Source organism: Nilaparvata lugens, chromosome 13, assembly GCF_014356525.2.
Source record: "Nilaparvata lugens isolate BPH chromosome 13, ASM1435652v1, whole genome shotgun sequence".
In the NCBI taxonomy this organism is placed as follows: Eukaryota; Metazoa; Arthropoda; class Insecta; order Hemiptera; family Delphacidae; genus Nilaparvata; species Nilaparvata lugens.
The window spans coordinates 20,660,402-20,672,995 of NC_052516.1; the positions used below are offsets into that span (position 1 = coordinate 20,660,402).

Genomic DNA, 12,594 nt, shown 5'->3' on the forward strand with positions numbered 1-12,594 from the left:
TCAAAATATTCAGTATCTTCGCAACAAAATTGACAGATTAGAAGTATTTCTTAAACAGGAGGATCCTGACATTGTTATTTTCACAGAGCATGGCTTAAAAATAAAGGAAATAAATCAAGTTAGGATTCCAGGCTATTCACTGAGATCAGAATTTTGTAGAATAGCTCATAGAAGTGGTGGTGTATGTATATTCACTAGCAATGCTAAACATACCCAAACTTATGAACTGGATTCTGTTAAGAGATTTTCTGTTGAGATGGATTTAGAGGTGACGGGACTAAGGTTAAAAATTGATGATCGATTTGAGGTAGCAGTGTTAGGTATCTATAGGTCACCAAATGGAGACTGGCAAAAATTTTGTGAGCTACTCCATACACTTTTGGAAATTACAACCGCTCGTTTCACAAATGTTATAGTAGTAGGAGATTTCAATACCGATTTTGCCAGGCAGGATAAAATGACAGAGGATATTAGAGATATTATTAATATGAATAATTTAGAAATTAAGGTCCACGAATATACAAGAGTAACTCAAACTTCACAGACAATTATTGATAATATCCTCACAAATATAGAAGGTTGTAATGTCAGGTTAGGTAGCTCAGATCTATCAGATCATAACTATCAAATTTTAGATGTTAAGTTGCAGGGCCAGAATCCAAGCAGAAAAAAAACTTTTGTGAAAGAAATTCAGCAATATGAGCTAGGAAATATAAATTGTTTGAAGCAGGAACTCCTTCAAGAAAATTGGAGTAGTGTTTATAACAGTTGTAACCTAAATTGCAAATATAAGCAATTCATTGATACTCTAAGATTTCACATTAGTGTATGCTGTCCAATAAAAAAAGTCAAAGTAAAAAGTAAATTAAACAAAGTAGATGAATGGATAACTGAAGATATTCTTACTCAAAGAAATATTGTTAGGGAAGCTTATGAGGAATTTAAATTAGTGAGGGATGTTCTGAGTGAAGTCAAATACAAATGTCTAAAGAAAAACTATGCAAAAGAAGTGAGGAAAGCTAAGTGTAAGAAAACAGCTGAAATATTAACAACTAGTACCAATTTTAACTCTGCTGTTTGGGAGGTAATTAATAGAAATAGGAGAGCAGCTCAAAAAGATACAGTTACTAATGTCCCTAGGATAATCGATGAACATGGAAATTATATGGATGATAGTATAGACATTTGTAACTTTTTCAATAAGTATTATCAACAGGTTGCATATAATCTCCAAAAGTCACTGAACACTAATACTTATAATACAACTACATTAAATGCTGAGCCAATTGAAAAGGTATTTAAATTTCATCCATTATCAAGAGATGAGTTGTCAAGAATAATAAAAAATTTGAATAACAAAAAAACAGTAGGATTGGATGGGGTCTCAAGCAAAATTTTAAAAGAATGTGAAAATGAATTACTGGACCCTTTATTGCATCTCCTTAATACTTCACTAGAGCAGGGTATTTTCCCTGATGATCTGAAACAAGGAAAAATTTTGCCAATTTTCAAGAGCGGTGATTCTGAAAGAGTTGAAAATTATAGACCCATTAGTATTCTAAATGTAATAAGTAAAATTTTTGAAAGAGTAGTTTTAAATAGGCTATTGATGCACCTGGAAGAAATTAATTTCATATGTGATGAACAGCATGGGTTCCAGAAAGGGAAATCTACTAAGACTGCAATAGTATCCCTTGTTGAAAGACTAATAGATATAATAGATTCAGGTGAGAAGGCAGCCGCAATATTTCTTGATTTATCCAAAGCTTTTGATTGTGTGAACCATAGAATATTATTGGAAATACTAAAAACTGTAGGTGTGAATGGTATAGAACTAAAATGGTTTGAATCATATCTCATAGGTAGAAACCAGTGTGTTGAGCTTACCAAGGTGGATGGGAATGAAATAGTAAAAATTAAATCTCAAAAACTGGAGGTCCAGGCTGGAGTACATCAAGGCTCAATACTGGGTCCCTTACTGTTTCTGTTGTATGTGAACCAATTACCAAAAGAGTTAAAAGATCACAGAGCTCTGTTGTTTGCTGATGACACATCGCTTATCTTTAACAATTATTTATTAGATAGTCTAGAAATAAATGCTTTTACTGGAGTACAGTCAATTGTCCAATTCTTGAAGCAAAGGCAATTAACAATAAATAGTAAGAAATGTCAATTCCTACAATTCAAAAGTAAATATAATTCAGTAGAGGATAGAGAAATAAATGTGTTTGTAGAGGAAAATGAATTAGACCAAGAAGAGAAAGTAGCATTCTTGGGAATTTTATTGGACAGGAAATTAACATGGCATCCTTACATTGAGAGGATATGTAATAAGATATCATCTGGGGTATTTGTCCTGCGGCAGCTTGCTAGGCTGAATGATAAAAAACTACTGTTATTTGCTTACCATGGACTTATACTATCTCATATTAGGTATGCTATTTTAGTATGGGGTAATTCATCTCAACAAAATATGGACAGGGTGTTTAAGATTCAAAAGAAGGCACTCAGATGTATAGAGAAAGTGAATAGGTTAGACTCTTGTAGGCCTTTATTTAAAAAGCTTGGTCTATTAACTGTGCCATCTTTGTATGTATATGAAGTTGTAATGCATGTGAAAACGAGTGGTGTGATCCAGAATTCAGATGTTCATGAGTATAATACGCGAAACAGAGCAGATTATCATATAATGGGTCACAATAGTAGGTTATTTGAACAAAAACCAGATTATATTGGTAGGAAATTTTATAACAAGCTACCTCAAATCTTGAAAAGTAATGATGATTTGAAGATTTTCAAAAAACAAATCAAAAAATATTTAGTTGATAGAGCTTTTTATAGTGTACAAGAATTCCTTTCAAACCTAAACTAGGTTGAACTACTTAGTGTTAGAATTATTATGTAATAACATGACTTGTCTTATACTCCATGACTGGAGTCTTTAGGACGTAATCTTAAAAAGAAAAAAAAAATTCTTTATAAGCTCTGGTTATTCTAGAAATAAATATCAATGCAATACGATGTTTTTCATGCCTTATGTTAAATGTGATGTAATACAACACAGTTCATTGAAACACAATTGAATCTATCAAGTACCCTTTTATTTCATCACACCACGACTATAATTTCATCTGGACTATTCATCAGACCAGCTATTCAATGAGTTCGACGTGATGGATCCAAGACAGCTTTACTCCAAGGAGATACTATGCAGATTACACAAGAACCCAACAACATTTCAAACCAGAAACCACAACCACAACACCACATACAGGAATCTTCTCATCACCAGTGTTGCAAGGAAGGCACTATACCAGAGACATTTCAATCATTTAGCACCAAAATTATATAATCTACTTCCTGCAAACTTGAAACAGATTAATCATCCTAGAAAGTTCAAAACAATACTACACAATCGGTTAATGAGCAAAGGAAGACAGCACATAGAAAACATTATTTCAAACAACAACTAACCACCTAATGACTTACTAAACACTAATTACTATAATAATACGCACAAAAAAAACAAACAAAACCTACTCTAGAAGATGGTACGGCATAGTGGAATAGGTCAATTTCCACACAGAAAAAACTAAACAAGTAGAGGACACATTATAAGAATTTTTGTAACTAACTATTGTATGTAATTGTAATTTATCTAATATTTTGTGTAATTGATGTCTTAGTTTTAGTTATTTTGGAAAATAAACATTTATTTATTTATTTAACTCTTCAAGAGCCATTTTCAAGTTGAACCATTTTACACAAAGTGACTTTTGAAGACTTGAAATATTATAATCGTGTTGTGATAAAATAAAAGGGTACTTGATATTATATTCCGTTGAGTTTCAATACATTCAGAAGCTCTAGAAATAAAGAGTATGTACAACTGTAAGTTGAAAATATATTTAGCTAGAAACTTGATACCATTAATTAAACATTCAAAGTATATTTCCACCTCGGAAAATGCATGAGTCATTATTTTTATTTAAAATGAATCTGGCATTTTTTTATGAAATTGTCATTTCAAGTATTCTGGTGCTATTTATTCCAGTTGAAGATATGCTATAACTATCATCTGTGTTGATCTAGCTAGCTCAAGAAAGAACAGAACTACAAGAAAAGGGAGATGTACTGGATGCTAAGATTGGATCAACGGAAAAGGAGATTCTGGCTATGGAGAACACACTCAAGTTAATGAATTCAACTAACTACTCTTATAAGCAAAACCTGGACTCCATCGATGCTAATAGTAAGTTGGGAAAAGTAGTTGCTAATTATAGCTACAATACAATAGAATGTTTTAGCAATCTTATGATAAATTCTAAAAAAAAACGCTTACACTCTCCTGTCATGAAATGTTTTCTTACTTGCTGTTATTAGTTCAGTTGTATATTTTTTCGCTAAGGATGATGCCCATAAAACCATTAGCATGAGCTCATAAACACTGATTGTATTGTATTGTCAATAATGTTACTTTTTACAATACAGTTTTCCACAGTAAGTTCCACAATATCAATATGTATTCAACAAATTCTATCAAGTTACATTAATTTCTGTTTGAACTTCAATATTCTTCGATATTCTAACAATATTCTATCGAGTGACCTGGCTGGCTCAGGTCTGGTGTCAGAGTTTTCAAGTCGTAACTGTTCAATTTCAGGGCCTCTGACATGACCTAACGACTGCTGCTCAGGCAATATCATAACGATATTTGAACGGTTATAATTCAGGTTTGTAAAATTGACGGATGTGCTTTTCTCTATTTCTAGGTCCTGAAATGGCTGATAAACAGAAGTTGGAGAACGAATTCTATACGATAAACAGCGAATTGAGAAAAAAGAAACAGACTTTGGATAATGTAAACTCTACGATTAAGGTGGGTACTGTATTTGATACTTATTAAATCTCAATATAATAATTTATTCTTATGAAATTCTAAGTAGCATTATTATCAAACTGTTTCGGGGTCGATAGATTTTCAAGAGCTGCAGTAGGCTTTTACTGACAATATAGCGGAACTAGGAGTTCAGATACTTTTCTAGCTACGTGTCTGTAGTCATGATGGTAATTCTATAGGTTAACATAACCTATTTTAATTATGTTGACATTAAAATGTAAATAAGATAAAGTGAACTCACTTTTCAATATTATTCCCACAAATGTAATACGTTATTCAATTCAATTCAATTTATTTCACCAAAACACAAAAACTTTACAAAGATGTGACAATCAGAAAAAAAACAATAATTATTATTCTAAATATCTATATCATCTATCTGTAAAATACGGCTGGAGGTGAAGAACTACTGGCATAAGTGAAACACTTGTTCGCCAGTAGGAGTAGAGACACCGTAACTGTTTCTAAATCTTAAGCTAATAATTTAAAATGGAATATTTTTATTCAAACAATGGTAAGTATATTTAAAATAAATGCTATTAATTGTGAATTAATCCAGACAATAATGAATAGTTTTAAAAGCTGAAAAAATTTTTGAACTCATAAAATATTAAGATGGAAATAATAGTTGTGAAGTATCCAGTTTTTAATATTTATTGGTACAAACTTAATAGGTACACCGATGAGCTCGTTCGGGATGCAGTTTACAATCTTTGGAGCGATGTATACCAGCTGCTTACGAATAACCGTTAAATTCGAATCATAAGTAACATATCTATGTAGATTGTATCTTGTTCTATGAGTTACATTGATTCTTGAAAATGAGCTTCTATGTTTATTGAAATATTTAAATATGCTAAGCACATAGAATTGACGGATTGACATGACTCTCAATTCACTGAATGCAATTTTTGAGGGGAACAATATGGGTTTATTTAATATGGTTTTCATGATCATTTTCTGTATAATGAATAGTGGTAACAAAAGAGTGTCATAAGTACCACCCCAAACCGCCAAGCCATAATTTAATAGAGATTGTATTCGTTCATTTAATAATACAATTATAGTTATGCACCCACCTCTATCAAAATTCGGAAATGGAACAGTTTTGGGAGAGGCCTGTTGGTCCTTTTCTGATAATATACAGGGTGTTTACGAACTCCCTACCATACTCTAGGGTATTGTTCCTGGGTAAAAAACATATCTAAATATCATATTAAAATTGTCCGGAAGTCTTCAGTTACTCACACAGTGGCCTTTTGCTTTTTTCACTTATTTTTTTTTCTAAATAATAGTTAAACATACGAAATTGGTACCAGATTTTTTAAGATTGTACCAATACTAACTGAGATATGCTTTAGTTAATATCTCAGTTAATATTGGTTCAATCTTAAAAAATCTGGTACTAATCGATGGGCAATTGAATTTACTAAAAAAAGTTATTATTGTAGAGTTTTTGTATGATATTTAGATATGTTTTTTACCCAGGAACAATGCCCTAAAGTATCGGTAAGGAGTTCGTTAACACCCTGTATATTATTTTTGTACCGGCATCATGGAATGCATTAATAAATAAATATTTATACACAATTCATTAAAATTATTGTGGTAGGACCAAGTGTGTAATCACATTGGATGCGTGTATGTGCAAGTGCACGCTTGGTTATGCATGACCAAGCAAGATGAGAAACAAAATGTGGAAAGAGCAATAGCAACACTCACACTGAACGCGTGCACTTGCTGGTTGCGATCAGTGTGAGCAGCTATATGCAATTCAAAACGTGTTTCAATGGCACTTTCCAAATTTTGCTTTTCAACTCATGCATGATTCGATTCGCACTTGATTTCAATGTGATCACACCCCAACAGGTACCTCCTCAAACTGTTCCTCTCTCAAATCAAATCAAATGTATTGCCAAATTCATATAAAAAATTCACAAATACATGGAAATCAAAATTCAGTTTCATACATTAGAAATTTACTAACAAAATTAAAAAAGCTTCCATTGAAACTAAATAGTAATCTAATATATAATATTAGCGTTGCCAGCAAAACAAAGTTTGTGTGCTAGCAATGAGCATTCAGTAAGCACTCCAATTAGAGAAAAATAGAAGAAAAGTAACTGTATGAAACAAAAAAAATAGCAAAAACTTCAACAAAAAATTAGCATACACTTTCAAAAAAGAAAAAAAAACACGATAGTGGAGTAGTTCATAGCATAAACACGAACGTAAACAAAATATAACTCGTTAAACAAATATTCATTTTGATATAATATATTTAAAAAAATTGAAATACAGTACAGGATAGCATTATATAAATTGAATTCAGTCTGAGAGACAACTACTTTCAGGTAGTAAAGGGGGAAATTTTGATAATTGTACTCTCGAATTTTGATTGTTATACTATTAATTGTATTTGTTGGATTGTCAGCAACTGGAGATGCAGCTGGGGGAGGCAGAGGAGGCGGACGAAGGGGTGCAGAGCGAGTGGAGAGGGAAGGACAGGGAGGTGCGCGATCTGGACAGGGAGTTGGGGGAGCAGACCGCCAAACTGCAGCGCGCTGAGAAGCAGCTGAAGAGGGTGGTCAGGCAGGTCCAACTCATCAGCCAACCCAAAGTGCCTGTCGTTATCGCTGAGGTACCTACAAGTACATTTCCATTATATTATTTTTATATAATTATTATATCACGTAGATATAATTATATATACTGTTATTTATTTATCACATTCTGTACAAATACTTAACATGAGGAAAGGCACAACAGGCTCACGCCAAAAGTGTCCCATTTCCAATTTATACTATACTGTCCAAATCAAAATGTTGGTTATGTCACTTTCACTTTTCAAAATACAATTTACGCTCTTCAATACTCAGATAAACGAGCAAATTTTGAATCAAATAGATACTATTAGAGTCTAAAATCAAAAAGTCTTGAACAGTAACTTAATAATTATTGAAAAAGTCTAAATTTTGAATGAAACTAAAAAATTTTTGAGCTAAAAACTTCACACTACAGCTGTTTTGAGCTAATCTACTTTGACTCAAGCCTGGTTTTCATTAGTAGAGTTAGTGGTAGAGTTCCCTGAGCAAGTACTAACTATCTTGTGAACTCTTCCAATGAAAACGTTCATGGTAGAGTACTAGTTTTTAGTAGAGTAGAGTGGGATGGCACCGTGGGATAGTACTCTACCACTTGCCTCCCCCACTACCGCTTCTCACTCTACTCTACCACTACTATGCTAATGAAAAAAGTCTCGAGCTAGTAGTAGAGTACTAATTGCCGTGACAACACACTTTACCTAGTATTCTCAGTTGTATTGAAAACAGACTCAACCAAGTATGTAGAGTAGAGTTAGCTCGGTAGAGTTAACTCTATAGAGAGTTAGGTTAGGGTCAACTAACCAATGGGTTAACTCTATAGAGAGTTAACTCTCTATAAAGGTGCGTACAGACTTACGCTCTGCTCCGCAATCGAACGTCACTCGAGCAGATTGATAGATGATCACAGGTCGATCAAGAGCGGAACGCGAACAGAGCGTGTAACACAGCTCGAGCTTGGCAAGTTCCTAGGGCGAACCAACCAATAGTTGCGCATGCGCGGTTAGCGTTTATTTTAGATAAGTTACGATCTCTGTGTAAGCATATAAAATTATCAAATTTAATAATTATTTATTGAAATAATCATCAAAATAAAATAATTTAAAATTATAAAAACATTTTTAATAACAGGTACCAGTATATTAGAATTTAGAAGAAAGAAGGCAAACTCCCAACCACGCCTTTCACCTTTCAAAACATTGACAGATAGAACCTTTTTTGTAATAAAACATTAACATAAATGCAACAAATATAATAATTATCATCAATTTATTATATAAACAAAATTAATAAACATAATGTACTATTAGGCTACCCAGCAATCCCCTGGTCAGAATATTTTATTTGGTTTTGTCACCCGATCAGCTGCATTGAACGTTTCACATTTGTGAGGCTAGGTTGTAGCGAAGTCAACAATACGACAAGCGCGCGATCATCCTTAGAACATATTTCGAACCTCTAGCAAACCATTGCGTAACATCTCGCGTAACGTTCATGATCGGAGCGTATGCGGAGCGTGTTGGAGGCGCTTATATCTGTACGCACCTTGAGAGAGAAAACTTCTCTCTATTATAGAGAGATTTTTAACATTTATTTCAGAGTACTTTAATCACTATTGGACAAAACTAAACAGTTGGTCGATGTCATTGATTAATCTGAACACTCAAACGAAAAAAATTAATTAATTTATTTTATTTCTTACGATAACAATTCAAGAGTTGAATGTCTTTTGCAGAGAGACATAGAGACGAGAGAAATGCAAGATATCAACAATGCTGCCCTACAGCAATTGTCCGATCTCTGTATTCGGTACATTGAGACTGTACCTGTGGTTAATAGGTGAGTCAACTAGGATGTCACCTCTATTTTTCAATTTATGTTGTACTTTTAATTCAACAACACTATATCCACACACTACAGATAAATTGATTATTTGATTATTGTCTCTGACATTATAGAGTCGAAATATTTTATTTGAAATGGGTTCAAAGAGCGCAACTTAATGAACGGGTAACTCAGGATGAATGAATATCACAATAGATTATCAGTTTTTAGATTTGAGAATAATTATCTTCCTTTTACTAGCAATGTGGACCAATTTGTACACTATTAACAGTATGCACCATCTCGGTTTGAAAGTAGTTAGATAATATGTGGGTTTGAACTCTGAATGAAACACAATATTATATTTAATGCGATCTTCATGTAATCCCAGATTAGTTTTAGCCATAGTCCTGTGAGTGTTAACCTGGCAAAATGGATTTTGAATAATGAAAACATCTTTCAGAGCCTGGCCTTACAGAGTGCGATCAGCGATCCTAATGGTTTCTATATCTGTATTTTGGATCGTTCTCCAAGATATAGTTATAGAAAACTATAAGATTGGAGATAGCTCTCTGTGTGGCCGGGCCCTTACAGCTAGAACCCCGATAAAAAACTTGAAAAGTTCTCAGTCTTCTTTAGTATACTAGTATTCAATTGACATTCTCACTGAATGATATTCTGTTTTCTCATTCTCATTAATTATTACAAATCACAAGTTTACATGACAGTTCTAGTAACACAATTTTATAGTAAATTTTATAGACGAAACCATGGTCCTGTACCAAATAAAACTGTTGAATTTGACAATATATGTGTGTTTTTATTTAAATTTTATAGTGTTTTAAAGATGGAGTAAGAAGAAAGTGAAGACTTAGCTGGGTTTACACCAAAGTTATTAACAAAATGTTAACTACTTAATCCTTATAGATTCTATTATATTGAACGGAACTTGACAAACACATATGTTCATCATATGTATGATAAGTTATGTTCAATCTAATAGAATCTATAAGGATTAAGTTATTAACATTTTGTTAATAACTTTGGTGTAAACCCAGTTTACGGTATTTTGAAACAAATTGTGGAATAATATCAATCCAGGTGGAAATTGAAGAATAACGTGTATCTGAAATAGATTTTCCTCTCTTGTAATGTTGTATGTGGAGATCGATTGTATTAATCACGAATAATTGTATACCTTCAATTGATCGAATTGTGTTACAATATTTTTACAGATACTTGACTGAGAAAGATCTCGCCTTACCAGTGGTTAGATCATCCATGACTGCGAGCATATCTTCATTAACTATATCCAGAAGGTAGAGTTCATTATATTTATTCATTAGTAACTATTTTGAAATTTGTCTTACATTGTAAAGTAGCCTATTAGGTGTGTACTTTATGTAAACAAGTACAGTCCCTTTAATTTTATTGCCTTTATTTGCATAACAATATTAGCTGTTGTATTGATGAATGTGATATTTTCGACCTCAAAATTTATGTATTTCTATAGAATTATTTTGTGAATTGTTTGCTTTATGTTTTTACGGAAGTTTTATTATTAATCTATCTAAATTTAAATTTTTTGGTTTTATTGTGATTTGTATATTCAGATTGATGATTTAGTGTATGAATTGATATGGACATAACCTACATTGTATTTGGACAATTTAAGACAAAATTAGGAAATTGAAGAAGTTTTGGACAATAGCCTGTTTTTTCTTTTCCGACTACTGTATTGTTTACTCTATCCAATAAATAAATAAATAACTGCTTGATATTTAACTCTAATACATTGACTACAATATAATAACTTGCAATTAAGGTGAAATAAGAGCGATATTTTCAGTTCCACATAATTTATTTGAGCCAAACTAAAGTTTCAATGAGCTTGAAGCATCATTGTCATTCAGCGCATTATAATAATAATAATAATAATTTCTCTGGATGTTGGACGACACATCCAGAGGAGTTTATTCATAAATTCATACATTACATATTTTTTTCATATATTTTCAATAATATAACAATATTCAGTGTTTACAAAAATGATACCTCACTATATAATATATGTGTCGAGGTTATCATCAAATTAATACTAATTTATGCTACAACAGATAATACAAAAATTCCAAAAATCTAAAACTATATCTATTACCCTAAGCATCACCTAGTACAAAGATACTAAACCGAGGTACTATTTTCTACATATAAATTACCTTATTTAAAAAGAATACTGCTTAAATCTAAATCCTACTTACTATTAGTTCCTCACTACTTTGTATCCCAATACTGAATAACCAATGTCTAATTTTTCTTTTGAACCTATTGAAATTTTCCTCTCCTTTGATTTCTAATGGTATTCTATTAGATATTGTAGGCCCTAAATATCCTAGTGATCTTTGCCCAAACGCTGTATTCATTCTTGGTACTTCTTGATTGTAACGTTCTCTTATTCTAGTATTATGGCTATGATTTATGATATGGTTCCTATTTTGATGTTTTTTCATATACCCCAATAACAACAATATATACAATTGCCTAACGCTGAGTACTCTATTTTCTATAAATAATTCTACAGTTGAAAACTGGATTTCCCTGTTTCCCATTATTTTCAAAATGCGTTTTTGAGTTTTAAATAATGGATCTATAAAACTGAAGTTAGCTGCACCCCAAACTAACAGACCGTACCTTAAAAGAGATTCAACTAATGTTAAGTATACAGTTTTTAACATTTCTTTGTCTATGATACGCCTTAATTGATAGAATTTGTATATAAGCTTCCTTATTTTGGCAGTTGTATATGTTATGTGTTTGTTCCATTTCAATGAATCATCTACTATTATTCCTAAATACTTTATATTGTCAGAGCGTTCTATTAGTGGGCAATTACAATTATTGTTACAATTTCTATCACAATTATGGAGCTTCATTGTTGTCATGTGTGGTTTTGTGCTATTTGTTAAAGAAAAAGCTAAAAATTTTGTTTTTTCTGAATTCAATGACAATAAGTTATTTCTTAACCAACTAGTGATTTTTGTGAGTTCTATCTCTGCTGTTTGGAACACTTCTTCCCAGTTTTTTCCTTGAAAAAGGAGTGCTGTATCGTCAGCAAAGGCTATAACTCTACCTTGAATTTGAATGGAGCACAACTCATTTGCAAAGATCGAATACAAAATTGGTCCTAAAACTGTTCCTTGAGGTATTCCAAACTTCATGGAACCCTCTGCACTCATATGGTTCTCAACCTAATTAAAACTTTGGTTT

The 12,594-nt window shown here is 32.2% G+C and overlaps 1 protein-coding gene across 2 annotated transcripts in view; it reads left to right on the forward strand.

Annotated features, from left to right (window-relative positions):
• The window catches only part of LOC111058452 (coiled-coil domain-containing protein 39-like), a 36,619-nt gene that overhangs the window by 19,002 nt on the left and 5,023 nt on the right, over window positions 1–12,594 (forward strand). For both annotated transcript variants that reach the window (XM_039440055.1, XM_039440056.1), the window contains exons 14-18: window positions 4,093–4,252; window positions 4,773–4,879; window positions 7,335–7,541; window positions 9,239–9,342; window positions 10,563–10,646. In XM_039440055.1, coding sequence (XP_039295989.1) covers window positions 4,093–4,252; window positions 4,773–4,879; window positions 7,335–7,541; window positions 9,239–9,342; window positions 10,563–10,646 — 662 coding nt within the window. The remainder of the gene's footprint in view (window positions 1–4,092; window positions 4,253–4,772; window positions 4,880–7,334; window positions 7,542–9,238; window positions 9,343–10,562; window positions 10,647–12,594) is intronic.